This window comes from Armigeres subalbatus, chromosome 3 (genome assembly GCF_024139115.2).
Source record: "Armigeres subalbatus isolate Guangzhou_Male chromosome 3, GZ_Asu_2, whole genome shotgun sequence".
NCBI lineage: Eukaryota > Metazoa > Arthropoda > Insecta > Diptera > Culicidae > Armigeres > Armigeres subalbatus.
Genome location: NC_085141.1, coordinates 249,723,918 through 249,746,870, shown reverse-complemented (window position 1 = coordinate 249,746,870; position 22,953 = coordinate 249,723,918). Strand labels below are relative to the sequence as shown.

The window sequence follows — 22,953 nt, the reverse complement described above, 5'->3', positions numbered from 1 at the left end:
ATATATAAGACAATAACATGGCTCATTATTTTTTTCTGATTGTCGTACATTGAAAGCACATTTATTTAAAGATTTCTGAAGCACATATACTTTGTATATAAATAAAAAAAAATCACAAACATAGTATGGATTCATTTCAGATAATTTTAAACATATTTTAAAGCTATTGCAGTTATTACGTTGTAGATCTTTATATTACTGGCAGCTCACTCAGTTTTCTTCTCGGAAATAATTCGTTCGGTCTTCACTGTTTCATTTTGTTGCAATTTTTCTGTAAAAGAGAGGTTTTTTTTACAAATTATCATCACTAATCTATGGATGTGTGAAGTAACTAAAACATCGAATGACCTGTCGAACGAATATTGAGTTGAGTGCCGCTTGTTTCGGTTGTTGATTGTATTTCTCCGCTTAATTCAATCAAAAAGCTGTTGTTTCCATCGCCGAAAAATAGTTGACTTACTCGGAACTTCAACAACAGGTCAACCAAATTCTGCTGTTTAAAATTTTTTCAAGTCTTTTAGTGCGAAACAGCGTGAAAGTGCATCTTTTAATTTTGATCCAGAAGCTTGTTGATCGCAATATCACAAGCCGCCATACTGGAATCTCCTGAGTGATCGAAATTGAAGCCGAGCCATGCAGTGCAATAAATGCTCGAGTTCCATCGACCGCACGAACGAACGTTACACTATTTGCGAAGGAAGATGCGCAAAACGTTATCATGCTGCTTGTGTAGGGCTTTCCGACGACACTGTACGCGCTCTTTTTTCTAAAAACATTCTGTGGATGTGCGACGAATGCTTGATGGACTTCTGCACATCTCGTGATGTTGACGAAGCTGCTGAGGATTGTCCGAATAAGGGAATCGAGGAAACCGACGCTAACTGCACCCATCTATCGAAGTGTGAAGCCGAAATAGAGGAATTGAAAATGAGAGTGAATGATATTATCGCTACACTTGATCAAATGGTCACCCACGGCACAGAGCTACAGCCGATGCCGAACGATCAGCAACATTCAACACCTGTATCTCCGCTCGTAAAAAGTGATGTTCTATTAGATGGAACTAAAGAAGACACTGCCATGAATACCGTATCTATGAATGAAAATAATGCTCAACCTGTTTTGATAATACATTCTCACTTTTCATGACGGATGTTGACTGCAATACGACAGAAGAAGAAATAGGAAGATTAGCTTGTGAATGTTTGAGCATTGCTGATAGAAATAAAGTTAGGGTAAAAAGGCTGGTATCGTAGCAGAAAGTTCACGATTTAGATTATATTTCTTTTAAGATTGTGTTAGACCGGACATTTAAATCATTGGCATTGAAAACGTCCACTTGGCCGAAAAAAGTTAGGTTCAGAGAATTTGAGAATCGCTGCACTGTAAGGCGACCAAATTTTTAATTGAAGGTAATGTTAAATGTTTATTTGCGGTTTTATGATGAGCTTTCTATTGGTAATTTTAGCAATTGTATTTGTTTCCATTTGTATTCATGTTGTATATATATATATGTATGTTTTAGTTGATAAGTTTTTATTTCAATAAGACTAATAAGGTCAGTTGAAAATTTAAAGAATAAATAAATAAACAACCAACTAATTTCGAACCCACAAAAATCTTATTTTCCACAAAACCTACCGATTGCATCGCGACTCTCCACGGCGCACAGAACGAAATCAACCAACTCCATGCCCTCTATGTCGGACTCTCTGGATCGCTTCAAAAGCTCATTCACCACTCGGTTGTTGACGTTGAATCCAGAAGAGTTGAGCGCCTTTTTCAGCTCCTTTCGATCCAAATGACCGCTCTGATCCAGATCGTACAGCTGAAAAACCGCTTGCCACTGTTGGACATCCCGAATGACGGTCCGAAACTGTTCGTACTGTAGTTGACTAGATTTGTTTACATTCACTCTGGAGATCAATCTTTGGGATATTTGCTGAACAAGTTCACGATTAACTGGCTTTGTTTTATTTCGGGTTCTTTTCTGCGACCGCTGGCAGGGAATCCACCCACATAGAAAAGTTTCTTGCAACTGCAAACACAGCCGAGCCCAAAAGTTTGACCGTTTCTTGACATTTCCAGGAGGTGCGAAAAAGAATCGACATAATATGGCACCCAAAGCAATGTGATCGATGGTTTTCTTCCGATCTGCCAACTCGTAAAATTGCCGCACCATCCGTGGCCAATCGTCATCTTCTTGTAGGGGCCCAGATACCCGATCATCCATAGTTCCAAAGCAAACGGTACAGTCGTTTTCCTCCAAACAGTTGCGTAGCTCGGAAAAGATACGCATCAAAAATTCACCCTCCTCACTTGGATGTAAAGTGGACGGGACTATCAGATAAGTTCCAGGGCTAATTCTCAACCGGCAGCTAACTTCTCTGGAATTGATAAAGATTGAACGCGCCACAATCCGATAGTCGTTCTTTTTGAAGAACTTCATTGGAACAGGTTTGTACCGTAGCTGCTCTTCGGTAACTCGGTAGATGACGAAACCCATCGTTAAACTGGGCAAGTCTTCAGCTCTTCGGAACTTCTGCATCAGTGCCACTACGATGGTACACATTCCGGACTTATCATCGCTATCGGGCTTATCCAAGTTAACAATGTATTGCGGATTCGTCCAGAATGATTCCATGTAGTCAATACATCCACCTGCAGTTGACCCCTTAACCCATTCGCCATCAATTGTCGAAACCTGCCATCCACGTTTACTTGCTTCCGTATCATCCAGTGGATCCGGTGACAAGTTGCAGATTTCCACTCTATCAAAATATCGCAGAAAATCTTTGAAATCCATCCAGAACTCCCCATCGTTGTCAATAGTGAGTCCTAGTTGTTTGCGTTGAACCTTGGGAATGGCTTGCCATTCCTGTGAGCGATCACTCCACGGTCCATTCCACTCGATGCCGTCTCCCCATGGGTTCCTGAGACGAATAAGCTTGGATGGACCCATAATGTGGGTCTTCGTAACGGAATACGAATGTCCTTTCAGCAGACCTTGCTTAGTATGTGCCTCCGGTATTTTCGGGTCAGGCTGGAATAGAAAATGATACTAATTTGAAGACCTTTCACTTATTTACGACTTACCAAAATGTTGCACGCAAACATAGACCCTCTTTGGAAGCCCGTATGGATGATTTCAAACAAGTTATCCGGGGGAGGCTCATTTCCTCTCAACCTGTACGACTCGGTTATCCCACCGGTGAAGTCCTGCATTGCTTCCCGCGCAGTTCCGCTGTTCAGCGCCTCGTAGCACCCATACAGCTTGGCGTAAGCCTTCTCCAGCAGCGCGCTCCAGAACTCATTCTTCTGACTAGATTTCATGTAGATCAGCTCGCGATCCCTGGTCGGCAGCCGATCGTCGATCACCACATCAACCCATTGCCCGAACTGCCAAAATCGGAAGTGAAAAATGCCGGCATAGTCGGCGCCTTCGAAGGAGTTGTCCTGTGGGACCGTTTTCCTAAATAGCCGCACGTTGGCCGTGAGGTTTGCTGTGGCCGTAAGGAGCCAACAGTCGTTCAGGTTGCCCTGCCGAACATCGAAACGGGATGCACCGTCGACGAAGAACTTTGGCCTGCGGCAGATTTCCCGTGGACGAAGCCATTCGATCGATCGGTCCGGGTTGGATGGACGTTTTGTCAGTGAAGTGTGCGTCGGCTTGAAGTCGGGGTCTTCGAAGAGGGATGCTTCAGAAAGGCAGCGTTGTTTCAGGTCGTAAAAGTCCTGTGCCGGTGGGTTTTGGTGGATGTTGAACGTTTTGTGGGCAATCTGTGGATGAAGTTACAAACGAAATCAATCAGGTTGTAGGCAACTATTTTCTTTTATCGATTATTGACATAACCAGCCTCTTATTTGAAATGAAAAAAAATCTCAAGCTCAATGTATTCTAGTTTCAAATCATAAATGGGGTTCATTTACTGAAACGAATATTTCCAATATATATAATTTTTATTTCCAAGGGTGTGTCCTTATTCCGGGATCCGGATATTCCGCTAGAACTAATTTAAGACATAAGGCGACACTTGCGGCATGTCATTACTTTGAAAGTTAATACAATTACGATAATTTTGTATTTTCTGGACCATCACAATCGGCAGACGATTAATCCTAGAAATGCCTCAGATGCAATTTTGGAAAAATTAGCAAAAAGCGTTATGTGGCATATCAAACCACCTTACTCCGATGGGCAGCTGAAATAACCTAAACCTAAATCCCTACCCCGTCCGTCTTGATTAACCTTGAGTCATCACTTATATCATCACTAATATCCGTTGGAGCAGTCACTCCCGACGTGTCCGCGAATACTTAAGCCTCAGTCTGGGTAGACTTTGGCACCACCGTCTTCGCCAGCACGCCCTTGGTCGATTCGACCTTGCCCGAGTCCGCGAATCCTTGGACCTCAGTCTGGGTAGACCTCGACTCCACGGATTTCACGGGTTTGCACTTGGCCGTCCCGGCCGCCCTCTCCAGCTTGGCGTCCAACATCGACTTTCGAAGTTTCAGCAAGCTCCCCTTGAGGTCCTTGCTGATATTATGCTTCGATGACGCAAAGTCGATGATGACGCCCAGCTGGTCCGTCGCCACCTCAAAGGCCGAGAGCCCATCGCGTTTGCGGTTCATCGCCCTCACAAGCCATGGGCCGTCTATAACCTTTACTGGCGTAGCCGGGGAGAAGGTTAAGTGACCCACGCTGGCGCTGCGCACCGAGCTGCCGACTATTGCCTCTGGCCTCCTAGACGGAGAACTGAACAACTCACCTCTTGCGATTAGAAAGAGAGAAACATCTACACCGAAGAGAATTCCACTCGCACAACAGGAGCAGCGACCCTACTCATTCCGTGATGTCGAGGACAGCATCGAAGCGTTTGGTGCAGACGACGGACAGGATGTGAAAATTTGGATGAACCAGTTCGAAGCTATGTCGAAAATAGCATTCTGGAAGGACGAGCAGAAGATGTTTATGTGCAGGAAAAAGTTGGTCGGAACGGCACGGAGATTCGTATTTTCCCAGCGCAACTTGACAACATTCTCGAAGCTAACTGCTTCGAGACTGCCCTTGTTCGTGAATTTTCCCCTTTTGTACGGCAAGCGATGTCCACCGTGTGTTGGTAGGACGTAAGAAGAAATTGACGGAATCGACGCGAGACTATGTGTACGAAATGCAACGAATTGCCCTCGCGATCGATTTAGATGAACCTAGCATCTGTGAGTGCCTGAGAAACAGGTGCCTAGTAAAATTTCAGCCAAATCGAATCGCTACGAATCGAGATATCGATCCTCAATCATGATGAAAATGTATGAAAATCATGCTTGTCTTTATACTTATTTCCGGCGGTATACATCGTCGACGTAATAACGGATAACGAATTCCATCGATCTCTTCTGTACGAAGCCAGCACTATCCGTGAGTTGAAAGAGAAGTTGCCCAATTTCGAGAAAGTACAGCGGAAAGCAGAACGCAAATCGAAGCCTGACGACGGCGTCTGCCGAAAGAAAGAGCGCACAAAATCAGAATCAACGAAGAGCGGCAAGTTCGACGCGAAACGCAATTGCTTCTACTGCGGTGAAGCTACTCACGTATCAAACGAGTGCCCACAAAAAAGTAACGGACCGAAATGTTTTTGTTGTAACTTGTTCGGTCATCTGTCAAAAGATTGCAGCAAAAAGAAGGAGAAAAAGGAGAGTGACAAAAAAGTGGTATCCAAAGTGAATGTGGTGCAAGCCGACGGCAAACCTTGTTTGACAATAAAGTTGTTCGGTCGCAACTTTTCCGCGGAATCCTGTCCACCGTTAAGAAAATCATCGATGAAAGTACGCGGCTACGGTGGCAAAGTGAACATGGTTTGCGGTGAAACAGATCTCGACGCCAAAATTGAACATGAGAATTACTCTATGCGTTTTTATGTCGTGCCGGTCGACGCCATAGACATGCACTGCCGCTAACCGCAAGTCAGACTTATCTGTATATGGCGCCCATACACAGATAAGTCTGACTTGCGGTTAGTGGCAGTGCAGCTGTTGATTGGAATGGATTTCCTAAACAGTGTTGATTATTCGATTACTCCCGACGATGCGCGTGTGAAAAAGTTTTCAACAAAAGTCGGAGATCAAGAGCCGTGTGATGCCAAATGGATCCGTCGTGTGGGGTACATTGGTGAAGACGAAATTTCGGTACCGTACAAATACCGCGAAGAAGTTTTGGAATTAGTTGAGAACTACAAGTCGAGTGAGTCGGCGGTTGCAGCCAGTGAATTATCGATTAAACTAAAGGATAACGTTGTCGTGTGCGAAAATCCACGTCGCTTGGCGCAGTTGGAAAAAGAAGTGGTGAAGAGACAAATCAGTGAATGGATGAAAATAGTCGCAAGTACACCGCGTTCGTGACGAGTGACGGACAATATGAATTCCTTCGAGCACCATTTGGATTGTGCACCAGTGGTAACGCGTTCAATCGATTCATCACCACGGTGTTCAAAGATTTGATCAATGACGGGTCGCTTATGGCATTCGTGGACGACGTCATCATTCCGTCAGGTGATGAAAACCAAGGATTAGAAGTGTTGAAAAGTGTACTGGAAGTGGCTAAGAAGGCTGGTTTGCAGTTTAATTGGAAGAAGTGTGCTTTCCTGCAACGTCGAGTGGAACATCTCGGTTACACAATTTACGATGGTCGTGTGGAACCGGCCCCAGCGAAGGTCGAGAAATTGTTGCGTTTCTTGCAGCCAACAACAGCGAAGCAACTGCAACGGTTTTATGGACTAGCCAGCTACTTCAGGAAGTTTGTCCCGGCGTTCGCAAGTATAACGCGTCCGCTTTCAGGTATGTTGAAAAAGGGAAGTTTATTTCAGTTCGATGACGATGCAGTGTATTCCTTCAACCACGTTAAGGAAATTTTGGCTAGCTTCCCAGTATTGCGTATTTTTCACCCTGATGGCGACGTAGAAGTTCATACCGATGCCAGCAAGGAAGCGTTCGCTGGTATTCTGATGCAAAAAGCAAAGGACGATGGGAAATTCCACCCCTGCTATTACTACAGTCGATTAACCAATGGTTCCGAAAAGATTTATTATTCCTACGAGTTGGAAACGTTGGCTGCTGTCGAATCTGTTAGAAAGTTGCGCTGTTACCTACTTGGACGGAAATTCAAAATCATTACGGATTGTATGGCCTTCAAAGATTCGATGTCCAAGAAGAAGCTTAACCCACGTATTGCAAGATGGGTCGTGGATCTCGCTGAGTTCGACTATGAGGTTGAACATCGCCGTGGAGATAAGATGCCCCATGTTGATGCTCTGTCCAGAGCAAGTGTAATGGTCATATCTGCACCAATTGTCGCCAAGGTTCGTGCGGCACAGAAGGACGATGAAGAAGCGATGACGATTCTATCTAGTTTGGAACAAGGAGATAAGGTAGATGACTACTCTGTGGACAATGGTATCTTGTACAAAGGTGATGGAGAGTCAAAAAGGATCTATGTTCCAGAGTCAATGGAGACAGAGATAATTCGGTCGGCACATGAAAGAGGACATTTCGGGGTCAAGAAAGTGAAGGAAAGGATCATCGCGGTTACTACATACTGGTACTGGAAGACAAAATCAAACGGTGTATAGCTACCTGTGTTGCTTGCATTGTTAGTGAGAAGAGACGGGGAAAGCTTGAGGGGGAACTGCACCCCATCCCGAAAGGTGATGTTCCTTTAGACACCTTTCATGTCGACCACCTAGGACCCATGCCATCTACTAGGAAGTCCCACAACTATATCTTGACCATGATTGACGCCTTTACAAAGTTCGTATGGCTGTTCCCCACGAAGTCAACAACCGCAGAAGAAACGATAAAGAAGTTACGTGTTATCACCGATACCTTCGGTAATCCAAGAAGAATCGTTTCTGATCGAGGGGCCGCATTTACGTCGGGCTTGTTCACTAAGTTCTGCGAAGATGAAAACGTTGAGTTACATAAGATCATTACTGGAGTGCCTTGTGGCAATGGACAAGTGGAACGTGTCCATCGAATCATTATTCCGATGATCACCAAGATGTCCATCGACAAACCGGAAGAATGGTTTAAGCATGTAGGTGACGTTCAGAAGTACTTAAACAACAGTTGGCAACGAGCGATTAACATGACATCTTTCGAACTACTGATTGGCGTGAAGATGCGAACGAAAGAAGACCTCATCCTACATGAATTATTGCGGGAAGAGATTCAAGAGTGTTTTGAAGAAGAACGGAGCGAGTTGCGAAGTATAGCGCAGAAGAACATCCAGAAGATACAAGAAGAGAACCAGAAGTATTATAATCTTCGCCGTAAGCCAACGGTGAAATACAAAGTTGGAGATCTGGTGGCGATACCGAAGACCCAGTTCGGTGTGGGCCTGAAAGTTAAACCGAAATTCTTTGGGCCGAATGAAATAACTGAAGCTCTACCCAACGACCGTTATGAAGTGCTCAAGGCCTGTGACAAAGCCGATGGACCTAGGAAGACGACTACTGCTGGTGACTGCATTAAACCATGGACACTTCCGGGTCGAAAGTAGTGGCAGGAAAGGCCGTGTGGGAGAATCGGATAGCCCCTCGGCAAAAATGTTCGAAAAAGGACAGTTCTGATCAAGCCACCGTACTGGTGACCACGTATGTGCGTGTTATTATTCAATTACTTTAAATAAAGATATGATTTTGTTATTATCTCAACTCTAAACCGTTCCATTCTACATTTATTTGTTTCACGGATGACATGGACATTGTCGGCCGAACATTTGCAAAGGTGGCAGAACTGTACACCCGCCTAAAACGTGAAGCAACAAAAGTTGGACTGGTGGTAAATGCATCGAAGACAAAGTACATTTTAGTGGGCGGAACCAAGCGCGACAGGGCCCGGCTGCGAAGCAGTGTTACGACAGACGACTGAGAAAAACTGGAGTCATGAAATATGAAGGCGCATCATCTGTGAAAGTCGGGCCTACTACGGGTTCTAGTAAAAACTGCGGTCAAAAAAGATTCACACCCACACTAAATGTGTCCTGTACAAAACGCTCATAAGACTGGTAGTCCTCTACGGACATAAAATTTGTACCATGCTCGAGGAGGACTTGAATAGACTCGGAGTATTTGAGTGGATGGTGCTTAGGACCATCTTTGGCGGTGTGCAAGAAAACGGTTTGTGGCGGCGAAGGATGAACCACGAGCTCGTCCAGCTCCAAGGCGAACCCAGCATCCAAAGGGTAGCTAAAGCCGGAAGGGAAGGGAGATTGAACCCGGCAAAGATGGTGTTCGCTTCCAATCCGGCAGATACTAGACGGCGTAGAGCGCAGCGAGCGTGGTGGTCTGACCAAGTACAGAAAGACTTGGTCTATTATGGCGTCAAATTGTTGATTCAGTGTTATCTGTTTAGATGTATGCTAAATAAATGAAATGAATATCAAATGTTACTTAAATTCAATCATCTATCTAACAGATCTGATTGCCCATATCAATGATATAAAAATGTGGTTAGTTTTCTAGAAAACAGGGAAGGATCATGTCGTGTGTCCCCGGGGATCATGTGTGTCCAGTTTCTTTTTAAACAAATTTGTGAAAATGAGAAATCAGATAAATTGAGTAAAATAAAATATTTGAAAAAAAAATCAAGAAAACTTTGTCAAATTACGCAGGTTACGAATATCATGCGAATTGTGACGAGAAATCTAAAAAAATCATTTGTGAATTTTCTTCGACATTTTAGGCCTACTTGTGTATGTCATTTGATATTCGAATGCTTAGAAGAGAATTTGGCTTAGAGAACTTAATTACAGTGGAAGCACAAAACTAAGCTTACAATATATTGAAACTCAAAACATTCTAAGTTCTAATTTGGAGAGATTCATTATTCTATAACCTGTCGTGCATAGTAAAATCTACGGACTTACCTCGTCGCGTGTAAAATCCACCGCCAAAAACCGAGACGACCTCCTGCTGGACGTCGAAGATCCATCATCCGACCCATCCAGGCTTCTTCGGGTGACTTTTTTCATTGGTTCAGCTCAATCCATGTCGCCTGGGCGATAAGTTAGACAAACTGTTAATCGAAGAAAGTATTCAGAAACTACTTCCCAAACAACTCGTATGTAATGTTCCGATCCCAATCACTGTCTCGTGTTGACTGCTGCGGCTACGATGGTGCAAAACAACCACACAGCTCGAAACAACAACAATAAACCAATCAAGGCAATCTTGTCCCCAGTTCGCGACCTTATGTATGTTTTACTGGCGGTTTTACTGTCTGTTTTAAGGCTTGTTCGAACTAAAGTGATTTTTATTTTCGCAGTGGCTGCAATATTGCAGTTTTGACGATCTGGATATAAACACGTTGTTGGGGGCGAATGCATGGAATCATGCGTGCAACGATGTAGCGATCAATTCGCCGTCACAGCGATAGAGTCGCGTAATTAAGAAAAAGCCTTTATGTGGTGCGCCCGCGCTTCATTGTGGCTTTCCGTTCGTAGATCATCAGGCTAGGGCGTCTACATAGAACACAATTTCAGAAAATCCACGACATAATCTATTTAAAGGATAAATGTACAAACGATTTTAAATTTAATTTGGTGCTTAAATGTTTGTGTATCGATAGAATAAGTAAGTATCAAGTATATTAGATCCCTTCATGTTTTCAAAAAGTATCAAACATTCAACCGGTCAGCTCAGAATCACAATTCTTATGCTAAAATAAGCCTCCTGTAAAATTTTCAGGTGATTCGGATAAAATTTCGAGGTGGCTCAAGTCGATTTATTATGTTTGGACTATTTTCAATTTTGAAAAAATCTAACAACAGATAGAAACGCCGAAAACTATCGCAACAGATTTTAACGGTAAATCGTACATTGGCAATTTTATTACTCAAATGTTCAGGGAAACAAGGAATCATTATATAATAAATTAGCAATGATTTGCCATAAATTCAAAAATTTTGTAGAACTACGTCTTTTATGAGATACAGATTTTTTATGCACTTAAAAGCTCGAAAATTACTTCAACATAGTCAAAACGTGAACGGAACGAATCACAATGTTCACAAGACTTGTAGAGCACACCAAAAGCTTCCGTATAGAGGTTGTTGCGATTAATATCTCTTGTTAGATTTTTTTTTCAAATTTTCGACTTTCGAAAAATCGACTTGAGCCACCTCGAAATGTTGTCCGAATTAGCTGAAAATTTGACAGGAGGCTCATTTTAGCACTTTATACTTTTTTGATACTTTTTGAAAACATGAAGAGGTCTATTGTATATATCTGTAATTATTTTTTCAATGAATTAAAGACTGCTTATGCCTTCAGGGATGATTTTTCCGATACATGGCCGAGGCCCAGTGATTCTTCAACCGAAATACCACAGTATACACACTAAGTTTTTCTTTCTCGAGCTCGGCAAAATCGGGCACCGCTGTACCTCAGTAAATTTCAGAACTGAAATTCGGCAGAAAAATTGGTTTATTACTGATTTTTTGGAAAATATTTACCATATCTCAGCAACTGAAACGTCACTTTTACTGAGATCTCGGCAAAAATCATGTTTGCTGAAAATCGGTGGTGCCCACTTCGGGAAAATAAACAAAAAATGCTGAGATCTCGGCGAAAAAAATTAAGTGTGTAAGTTGTGATTACAGGAAGTAGATATTTATAGCTTAAATCAACAATGTTTGATGTTTCAGAGCAAGGTATTGGAGCACCGTACCTTTATGGGATTTTCTACCAGATCACTATTTCATATATTCTCTACATATGCCTAAATTCCCTTCCCAATATTACTGATTTGACTGTACATATATGACATGGGGTTGGGAGGATGCATCAGGGCATCTGGACTGGGCAACTGGACAATGAAGTTGTAGCCAATCGGAGTCAAGGAAGGAAAGTATTAGTCGTTCGCGTCTATTACATTTATCTCCAACAGTTGTTAACCAGTTGAAGCGCCCTTCTTCAAACAAATCATCCCGTGGAAAGCTTAACAAGTATTGCAAATTTCATTATTCTTTTTGTTGGATTATTTTGCTGGAAGGAGATTCTTATTTTTCCATGCGTTCCGTGTAAGTGTCTCTGCTTACACGTCCACCACCTCCATTTTTGGCCCTTCATACAGCAATATGTTGAATTCAGAATCATATTGAAATTTGACCCTACTGTCAAGTGAAACCGCATGCAGAGCAAGACTCTAGTCAGCAGGGAATCAATATTCGAGCAACGCCTAACAATATACTCTTTGTCATCAACAGTGTTTGTTACTGACAAACGCACCTAGCGACAAACCTTTATCAGAACCGAACACAATATGACAAGAATCATTTGCCTTGCATGCTCTGATATTTCCCAAAATATGATGCTGATTTTGTAATCATTGTTCGATTCTCGAATATATCTATAAAACCAGTAACTGTGATAGCATAAAACCGAAATTTGCTCTAGAAATAATGCAAAATAACGGAATGAAAAGTTAGTAACAAGATTGTCTTCTTTCCGGAACTTTGTCATTATTATCTCCGACAAAAACAAAGCTTTGTCGTTGGTTCTCTTTTGTCGCTTGTTTCGCAACGGCATTTCAGAAAAATAAGGTACCAGTCAAAACGATTAATGCAAGAGATGGCGTTTTTTCAATGGTAGTAAAATCGAAATTTCATCACTGTTAGACTACTAATCAGTGCAAACTAAGTGCAGGAGACAATCTTTTTACCTCATACTTCATTCCTTATCACTACTTTCTTCAAAAACACCACCATTTTCCATAAATTTGCAAAATACTTGATTTTCCCATACATTCTATCGATTTCCAACTACCATTCTTCCATGAGCTCATGGTGGAAAATGTGAAAATCTCAGAACATAGAGTAGCAGGCTTAACAGCACAGATAGAAACGCCGGTATCGCCACTCAGTGACGAGTACCGTAAACATGATGCACGGAAGGTTGTTGTCTACACTTTTTACGGCTGCTGCACCCTGGAAGTAAATGTCATCGAAGTAAACAGTCGGTCCCCCATTGATTCCCTGCTAGTCAGGATGGTGGCTTACTACATACATACTAGGGTGCCAATGAAAATTACATTTTCGAATTTTTCGACATTGCTTATAAGTTACATTACCCCAAAATATGACCCCATGCAAAATTTAAGCTCAATCGGACATGATTTAGGGGTGCCTAAAATTCATCAAAGTTTTGAAATTTTTACTAATTAAAATTTTCCCAAGGGGGGAACAAAGGAAAAGTCAAAAATCGATTTTTTGTTTTTGATGCCAAATGACTTAAAAATGCATGAAACGTCGAGATCTGGTGTAATTTAAAAAACAGTTTTGAAAAAAAAAACAATATTTTTCTCTTAGAACATCTTTGGGACTTTTTTTCAGATGATGAAAGTTTTTTTTATCGAATTTCAACAACGGTTAACAAATGCTCAAAATTAATCAAAACTTAATTTTTTTTTCTCACAAGGGGGATGCCAAAGGACTCAAAATACATGAAACTTTGAGAACTATTTTTTTTGGGACTTTTTCTACTGTTTTGGGACTTCGAAAAAAATTCTTATTATGAAAACAATTTTTCATCGAATTTAAAAGCCGGGTGTTACGCAAACAATTCCCAAGCCCCTAAATATGCCCCGATGCAAAATTTGAGCGCTATCAGGCATGATTTAGCGGTGCTCAAAATCTTGCTATCGAAATTTTGTACTTTTTATAACTTGATCTTTACACGTTGTGTTCTGAATTCATGTAATAATAACCGCGTAAAAATAAACCTCAGTGTAATAAACATTGCCTAGCAATCTGATTATTTTCTCCGTAAATCTGACCTCACAAGTTTCCAAAGATACAAAAAATTCAAAATTTTTATTGAAATTTTTTTGAGCACCCCTAAATCATTTTCGATGAAGCTCTAATTTTGCAAAGGGACATATTTTAGGGCTGTTTACGTAACGTCCTGCTTTTAAATTCGATGAAAAATTCTTTTCGCCATTAGGATTTTTTTCCGAAGTCCCTAAACAGTCGATTTTTTTCATAAAATTAATTTAGCATCAAAAACAAAAAAAGTGAGGAAAAAAGTTTTGATTAATTTTGTGCACCCCTAAATCATGTCCGACTTAGCGCAAATTTTGCATAGGGGGATATATTTGACTACGAAAACGTTTGCGTATCGTCCGGTGTTAAAATAGACCTGTGCAGGAGTTCATCAAATTCACTCACCCGATGGATTTTGACATTTGAGCGGGTCGTCCACTCGAACAAAAGTTCATTTTGCGTTCATTATGCGACCCGCTCAAACGTCATAATTTCTTGGGGGAGTTCATTTAGCGTTATAGCCTATTCAGATTGGGCTATTTATGACTTTGTTAAGTGAGAGGGTATCCAATTATTACGAGGTGTTCAGACTGCAGCAAGATAATATATCTTGACGTTTCCATGTTTCCTCATTTGCACGCTAATACAGGGTTGAATTCAAGGAGAGTTTTAAAATTTAATTTGCGAAATCAAGCATTTGTGTGGCGACAGTCGAACATTTTTTTCTGAACAATGTTTCTACGAAAAAAAAAATAATAAAAATATGAAAAGGGATTTTCGAAGAATATTTGAAGCTCTCATTAAGGATAATGAGCGAAGCTACATTCATTAGTTGGGTGCGCCGTTCTTCGGGGAATCAGACTATTCCTCAATTTATTTTTAAGTTTAAAAAGTATTTTGGTTCTGTACTATGATCGAACGGAGATTTGATAGAAAAATTTAGATACTTTTGGGAATTCTTACAAATAAATAAAAAAAGGACGATTGGACCAATTTTCAAGAAATATTATCGAACTAAAATGTATTTCCACCAGTATCTCCATATATGAAGGGCAACTCAACAATTTAATTTTTTTTTTCAAAAATGAAAACTGAACCATTGCGTTCTACTCGACAATCAATGATACAGCTTCTAACAAAATCGAATCGTGTGAATGTGATATAATTTAAACTGGATTTTGGATGAATTAATGCATTACCAATCTATGTTTTATTTAAGGTTATTCTACTTTATATATACATCCCATTCAAATCGTACAGTTGTCCCACGTGAAAAATGTTGAAATCCAAAGTATATTAAGCCATTCAAGGAGCAGAATTGAAACAATTTATGAAATCATGTTTATTCATCAAATATATTCGTTTTACAACCATTCCTACGTTTTAAATTGTCTTCCGCATTGGCCTTTGAACTTTGAAAATGTATTCGATTTGTTCTATTAAATCTAGGTTTAAGTTAAATACTTCATGTTAATTCTAGAGAGCATCTGTTTTTTAAACTATTCATGTTGAATAAGTGGAGAATAAATAATTATCATCATTATTTTTCATCATATAAAATGCTTTCCACAAAACCATCACAATCCGAGTTATTCTTCAGCGCTCAGAAGATTTCCATCAACATGCATTCGACCCTGCTGCGACAGAAAGAGCATGACTGTCAACTACGAAACGAAATGAAAACAGAGAGAATTTTCTCTCTGGCAAAGAGAGCGTGACGCTTGTCAGTTTTGTTTTGTTGAATTTCTCCCTGCATCCCAGTTAGATCGAAAGCTCTCTCGTAATAATTGTTCGTAATAAATTCTTTATGACTCTTTTTAGCGGGTATCTTTTGAAAGCGCAAAATGTATGGAATATTACGTAAATAATGACATCATAAAGCGTATTTACCCTGAAACGCCAATTATTATGTCATTAATGGCGTAATCTGAATAGGCTATTAGTCTATTCGATGAGAAAATTTTTCACCATATGAAAGAAAATTTAAGTCCCAAAAATGTTTCAAAAGAAAAATTGATTTTTTTCAAATACTTTTTTTTGAAATAACATCAGATCTCGACGCTTCATGCATTTTTAAGCCACTTAGCATCAAAAACAAAAATTCGATTTTCGACTTTTCCTTTGGTCACCCCCCTAAAAGTTTCAAAACTTTGATGAATTTTAGGCACCCCCAAATTATGTCCGATTGAGCTCAAATTTTGCATGGGGTCATATTTTGGGGTAATAAAACTTGTGAGCAAGGTCGTTTTTTTTAAAAATTCGATGACAATTTTTTTCCCATACATTCCATTGGCACCCCAATACATACAAACATATTTACATACAATATTAAAAGAATTTCGTTCAGAAGCCTAATAGATTCTGTTCGAAATTCAAGAAGAATTCCGTTCGAAAGCCTAACATGATTCGGTTCGAAAGTGCACAAATTTCTTTCAGTCTGAATTTGATTCGGAAGCCCAAATGAAGCCCAAAAAAATCCTTTCGGAAGTACAAAATGTTTTATTTTTCGAAAACCGGAAAGGGATTCTTTTCAGAAGTCAGATGCATTCCTTTCGGGAACTCAAAAGAATTCCGTTCGAAACCCATAAGATATTTCTTCTGGAGCCCAACAGAATTTCATTCAGAAGCTCAACAGGATTGCTTTCAGAAGTCCTAAAGTATTTCGCTTGGAACTCAAAAGGATTCAACTCGGAAACCCAGAACTTTCTCTCGTCGTCGAAGTCGAAGTCGAAAAGGATTCGTTCAGATCTATAAAGATTTTGTTGAAAAAAAAAAAAAAAAATACGAAAACAGATTCGGTTCGGAAGCCCAAAATAGTCCTGTTGAGAAGCCCAAAAGGATTCCTTTCGAAAGTCTAAAATGATTCCGTTCAACAAGCCCAGCTTTGATTCTGTTCAAAGCACCAAGAATATTTTATTTTGAGGCCCAGAGGTACTCCGTTCGAAAGCCCAAAAGTATTCCTTTTGAACACTTGAATGTCAAAATCCAAAAAAAAACAAATCTTTCGAAGGTTCAAAGACTCTATTTGGAAGCCCAAAATGATTCCTTTTCCAAGCCCAACAAGATTCCGTTTGGAAGTCCAGAAAGAATCCGCTCGGATGCCCAACAGAAGTCCGATGAGAAACCCAGAAGAAGTCGATTCGGGAATCCAAAAGAATTCCTCTCAAAAGCCCTAAAATATTTCATTCGGAAGTCTAAACAGGTTTCATTCGGAAACCCAAAAGAATTCCGCTCGGTAACTTAAAAAAATCCGTTTGAAATCCTTCTTATGAAAAATAGACTTCTTGAAGGATTTCCGAACGGAATCCTTGATTTTTAGCGGAGTTCTTCTTGCCATTTGAACCAATAGTATCTTAGGTCTGTCAATCAAAAATAAATCGCTTGAAGTTTGATGGGAGTTTTTTCAAATACCACATATAAGATATCCGCTCAGAAGCCTAAAAAGCGCTGCTTTGAAGCCTTTATAAAAACTTCGTGCGGAAGTCGAAAAGAATTCCGTTCGAAAGCCCACAAGGAATCCGTTCGGAAGCCTTCATAAAGATTTTGTTCAAAAAACGAAAAAGATTCCGTTCGGAAGCCCAAAATAATTCTGTTGAGAAGTCGAAAAGAATTCCGTTCGAAAGCCCAAAATAATTCCGTTCGAAAGTCCACAAGGAATCCGTTCGGAAGCCTTCATAAAGATTTTATTCAGAAAATGAAAACTGATCCGGTTCGGAAGCTCAAAATAGTTCTGTTAGGAAGCTCAAAAGTATTCCGTTTGAACAATTAGAAGAATGCTTGTCGAAACCCCAAAATAAATTCGGTCGAAGGCCCAGAAGATTCTATTTGGAAGCCCAAAATGATTCCCTTTGCAAGCCCAACAAGATTCCGTTTGGAAATCCAGAAACAATCCGTTCGGATGCCCAACAGAAGTCCGATCAGGAACCCAGAAGAAGTCTATTCGGGAATCCAACAGGATTCCTTTCAAAAGCCCTAAAATATTTTATTTGGAAGTCTAAACAAGTTCCATCCGGAAACCCAAAAGAATTCCGTTCGGTTACTCAAAAAAAATCCGTTTGAAATCCTTCGTAGGAAAAATAGACTTCTTAAAGGATTTCCGAACGTAATCTTTGACGTTTTAGCGGAGTTCTTCTTGGCCGCTTGAAGTTTGATGAGAGTTTTTTTTCAACTACCACAAATAAGAAATCTGTTCAGAAGCCTAAAAAACGCTGCTTTGAAGCCTTTATGAAAACTTCGTGCGGAAGTCGTAAAGAATTCCGGTCGAAAACCCACAAGGAATCCGTTCGGAAGCCTTTATAAAGATTTTGTTCAAAAAACGAAAAAGATTCCGTTCGGAAGCTCAAAATAATCCCGTTGAGAAGTTGGAAAGAATTCCGTTCGAAAGCCCACAAGGAATCCGTGCGGAAGCCTTCATAAAGATTTTGTTCAAAAAACGAAAACAGATCAGGTTCGGAAGCCCAAAATAGTTCTGTTAGGAAGCCCAAAAAGATTCCATTTGGAAGTCTCCAAGAATATTTTGTTTTGAGGCCCAGAGGTACTCTGTGCGAAAGCCCAAAAATATTCCGTTTGAACAATTGAAAGAATGTTTGTCAAAATCCCAAAATAAATTCGATCGGAAGCCCAAAAGACTCTATTTGGAAGCCCATAATGCTTCCGTTTGCAAACCCAACAAGATTCCGTTCGGAAGTCCAGAAAGAATCCGTTTGGATGCCCAACTGGAGTCCGATCAGGAACCCAGAAGAAGTTTATTGGGGAATCCAAAAGAATTTCTTTCAAAACCCCTTAAAATATTTCATTCGGAAGTCCAAACAACAGGTTCCATTCTGAAACCCAAAAGAATTCCGTTCGGTAACTGAAAAGAAATGCGTTTGGAATCCTTTTCAGGAAAAATAGACTTCTTGAAGGATTTCCAAACGGAATCCTTTTAGCGGAGTTCTTCTTGGCCTCTGAACCAATCGTATCTTAGGTCTGTCATTCAAAAAAAAAAAAAAAAAAAAAAAAATCGCCTTAAATTTGATGGGAGATTTTTCAACTACCACAAATAAGAAATCCGTTCGGAAGCGTAAAAGGCGCTCTTCTGAAGCCTTTATAAAAATTTCGTGCGGAAGCAGAAAACAATTCCGTTCGAAAGCCCAAAATAATTTCGTTCGAAAGACCACAATGAATCCGTTCGAAAGCCATCATAAAGTTTCGTTCAAAACCTGAAAAAACATACCGTTCGGAAGCCCAAAATAATTCTGTTGAGGAACCGAAAAGAATTCCATTCGAAAGCCAAAAAAAATCCGTTCGAAAGCCTTCATTAAGATTTTGTTCAAAAAACGAAAAAGATTCCGTTCGCAAAATAATTCTGTTGAGAAGCCCATTAAGATCCCTTTCGAAAGTGTAAAATGATGCCGTTCAACATGATTCTGTTCGAGGCTCCAAAAAAAATTGTTTTGATGTATTTCTTTAAACATTTTTTTTATGTCAAAATCCCAAAATAAATTTGGTCGGAGGTCCAAAAGACTATTTCGAAGCCAAAAATGATTCCGTACGGAAGTCCAGAAAGAATCCGTTCGGATGCCCAAAAGAACTCCGATCAGAAACCCAAAACAAGTCTAAAAAGATTCTATTCGGAAACCCAAAAGAATTTCATTCAGTCACTCAAAAGAAATCCGTTTGGAATCCTTCTTGGGAAAGAAAAAAACAGACTTCTTGAAGGATTTCCAAACGGAATCCTTGACTTTTTAACGGAGCTCTTCTTATTCTCTGTTTACTCAGCAAACCACTAGAGTTGAATGTGAATTGGAAGAACTCATATACTAATCGCGTAATGGGTCACGAGGGGATAAGGGTCACGTATTTCGTTGCTCTAAACAATGCAAGTGAGTAATTGAAAAAAAAAAAAATGTCTTCAATTTCTTCAAGGTAAATTGAATTATGCTCAGCTGATCGAAAATGCATCCAATGTATGTAACACAATGTATGTTCGTCAGAGTATGTGACTTGCGTATTCCAAACAAACTTAGATATGAGTTTTCAGAACAGAGTGGCCCGGAAAATAGGCAATTAACTTTGATTGAACTCCACTGATTAGTTAAATAATGTTTTAAATCCTTTAAAACCTCATTTTGTCCGAAAATTTTATAATTACTTTGAGCTTGAGCTTGAGCTTGAGCTTGATTGACTGCTCGTAGTTGCTACTCCATTATGACCAGATCAGCTGTTCTAGCACAGGGAACCAACAGATGTTTGCTTGGGACTAGCACACATCTTCAATGTACAAGTACTGGTGATCTCATTTGTTAGGTCATACTGGCGCCTGCCACGTCAGAATGCAAGTCAATGTAGGGAAGGGGAGGTAATGATGATGCAATCACTCGCCCGCTGCAAGCCGAATATACCTCTGCACTTGCCACGAGTTCATGCGGAATTTGTTGGAATTTCTGGGTTAGGTTGGAGAGGCAGAGGTCCGTCTTGGTTAACGAGCTGCCAATGTGATAGATAGGAGAAGGTAACTGATGGAATTTCTAATTGGATGTAGGAAACGAGCTCTATAAGTTCATTTCCAATTCTAGCAGATTACTGTTAGAATACTCAAGTTGAAGGTATAGGAATAAAAATGGAAACGGTATGAAAGTCCATTTCCAGTTCTAGCGATTGCTAGAACATGAGAAATATAGAGGAAGATACAAAGTAGGAGAATGGAACGGATTGAACCCACGACCTCCTGCGTATGAGGCAGAAGCAGTAGCCATATGACTACCAAGCCCGCCTCGAAACAAGAGAGATCGTGCACAGAACTGATTAATTTTATTACCGGCCGCGCAATGCAGAACACAATAACTCGTCCGACCGCGCGATCGTTCTGCTGTCCGAAACAAGAGAGATCACGCACAGAACTCTTTGTCCGAAAATTTTATTATTAATTTTGGCAAAACATCTAGGGGGAGACATAATTGTTTAAACCAATTTGAATATGAAAAGAAATTGTCACTTGTTTCCCAAAACTAAATGCCTTTGGGTCACCCTAGTACGCACGTGTCTTTATCTGTTTGTTTTGTGGCTTCGCGCACGGCATCGCTCTATTCATGAGTATAAACGTGTTGTTCTTATCTACTCAAATCAGCGACTTTTTGTTTTCGTGGTTAACATTTCTTTATTTAATTTACCATATGGTCAATCAATTTTTACTTGCAATAAATTTCGTTATCAGTTGAATGCCACTTATGATAGTATCCCTTATTAACATACTTCACACATCACCATAAAAAAACACAACTCGTTAGTCATCCACTCACTGCCTTTAGACAGGTGGAATAAATGCAAACAAAGCGTCGTCGCTCAATTGAACGTGAATCGATGCGATTCAGGGAGTCAAGGCCCAATGGAACGCTTCGGTTGCTTCCTTTCGAGCTCGCAAGAGGTCATCAAAGCGCGCAATTAACCGCTATTTGGCCGGCGACGTAGCGGTGCCGTTTAGGAATTATCACCCGTTTACAAAGTCTGTTAACATATGGTGGTAGCGTTGTCACATATTCGTGCGAAAAGAATTTCCTGATCAAAGCACATTTCCCGTAGCCTACAAACGTGTGCATCCTTGAGGAAGTGAACTTTCGATGTACTTACCGGGCGGGTGTTGATTCAATGAATTCGAATTTTTCAAGCGACTACTAATGGACACGATATTACTTAGAGCTTAGCGAAAGTGATGATACAACAGTGCCAATTGAGAGATGATAACAGACTGGAGTTTGTGTTGGTTGTCGTCTTCCGAGAGGTGGGAATGGCTGCAAAATGTGTGTTTTAGTTTGCATGTTCGCTACCCCGTTCCATAGGTATGAGGAGAACCGGTTGCGAGTAGAGTGGGTTAATGTTAGTTAGTTGTACATTTGATAGTCTCAGCGGGGACACTTGTTGGAATATTGATTTTCTAGTTATCTAGGCGGGTGTTGATACGGACTCAAATTTTGCATCCGAGATTGAATGTTTTGAGAGAATCATCAGAATAGACTTATGTTCTCTAAGAAGAAGAGTTTTTACCACATTACTTGTTTGATTTGTTATACACCCGAATCTGTTTTTACACAGATTTTTTTTTACGCGCCGTGTAAAAAAAAATCCTATACAAAGGAGAATGGGCAAAACTGTATGGACTGTGGGCCATCGGTGTACACAGATGACCCATACCTTAGTTAAAAGATCTCGAAAAAGCAAGAAAAAGTGTCTATGGGGTCAAAGTTGTACATGCTGGGAGAAAAAAGTTATGAAGCGAGTAAAATGTGGTTATTTAAGGTTTTTGTTTGGTTTTTCCAGTTCCCTCACATGAACCTAGATGGCTTTAAACGGTACAGTATTGGTTACCTGTTTCTAGTAGAGTTATGAGGGAATTCCATGGAAAAGGTTAGACTACAGAATGGAGAAATGTACATGTAGCAAAGGGCATCGCCACTTTCTGAATAGGAGGGGGTGAGGGTTGTAAATATAATTCAAGCTGTTTGCAATGATGTCACAATCGTTATAACTCTGTGCATCATCTGTCTAGACGATTTCAATACTTTTTCAACCAATTATATTTAGAGCGAACTGGTTTTTTTAAGCGGCATACTAGAAATGTGTCCAGCCCATCGTATATTTCCAGCTTTTTCATATATTGAGTACATAATCGAGTATTTTTTAAAATCTTTATTTTAATGGTTTTTTGTCTAATATAATAAGTTCATTACTCACATGATCGACTAGCCATAACAAGGTCGTAACTCCGCCTTTGCACGCACTGCCGTTCCCATTATCTTTTCGTTGAGGGTAAGTATTACTATGCCACCATTTTTGAAAAAAATCTGCTCTACTAAAATATTTAGTTATCATGCAAGAATTATTACCTTACACTACAACCCAATTCAAGAAGGGGAGTAGGGTTGGGCATACCACTGGATATCCTGCTCCACATGGATTACTGCAACTCATATGTGACCAGATGTAGTCACAATCAAGTTGTTGAAACAATATTTTGTCTGACTTGTTCTACTCGGGACATTGTTTCCGAATAGACGAAAAGAGGTGCACTGGCACAGGCGATACTATCTCACGGAGAGGGAACAAACGGAAGCCTTTGACAAGAACATGTTTGCGAAAGCAGTTAGATTTGAGCGCAGTCTGCT

General features: G+C 40.3%; 1 protein-coding gene across 3 annotated transcripts; it reads right to left on the bottom strand.

Annotated features, from left to right (window-relative positions):
* Positions 1-21,567, bottom strand: LOC134223389 (calpain-B-like). 3 transcript variants are annotated; one of them, XM_062702532.1, is made up of 5 exons: positions 21,422-21,567; positions 9,920-10,068; positions 3,097-3,780; positions 1,642-3,043; positions 1-271 (listed from the first exon to the last, which is right to left on the bottom strand). In XM_062702532.1, the coding sequence occupies exons 2-5, from the start codon at positions 10,022-10,024 to the stop codon at positions 207-209; spliced, it is 2,256 nt and encodes a 751-aa protein (XP_062558516.1). In that variant the 5' UTR covers positions 10,025-10,068; positions 21,422-21,567; the 3' UTR covers positions 1-206. The 3 variants fall into 3 exon arrangements, with proteins under 3 accessions (XP_062558516.1, XP_062558517.1, XP_062558514.1); XM_062702533.1 differs by having other exon boundaries at positions 9,920-10,047; positions 21,422-21,566; XM_062702530.1 differs by lacking the exon at positions 21,422-21,567 and having other exon boundaries at positions 9,920-10,502.
* Positions 21,568-22,953: the final 1,386 nt, after the last annotated feature.

Coding starts and splice junctions, on each gene's coding strand:
- LOC134223389 (XM_062702532.1), bottom strand. CDS start 10,024: ATGAAAAAAGTCACCCGAAGAAGCCTGGATGGGTCGGATGATGGATCT. Junction 3,044..3,096: donor TGTTTGCGTGCAACATTTTG/GTAAGTCGTAAA, acceptor TTTCTATTCCAG/CCTGACCCGAAAATACCGGA. Junction 272..1,641: donor GGAGAGTCGCGATGCAATCG/GTAGGTTTTGTG, acceptor TCTCTTTTACAG/AAAAATTGCAACAAAATGAA.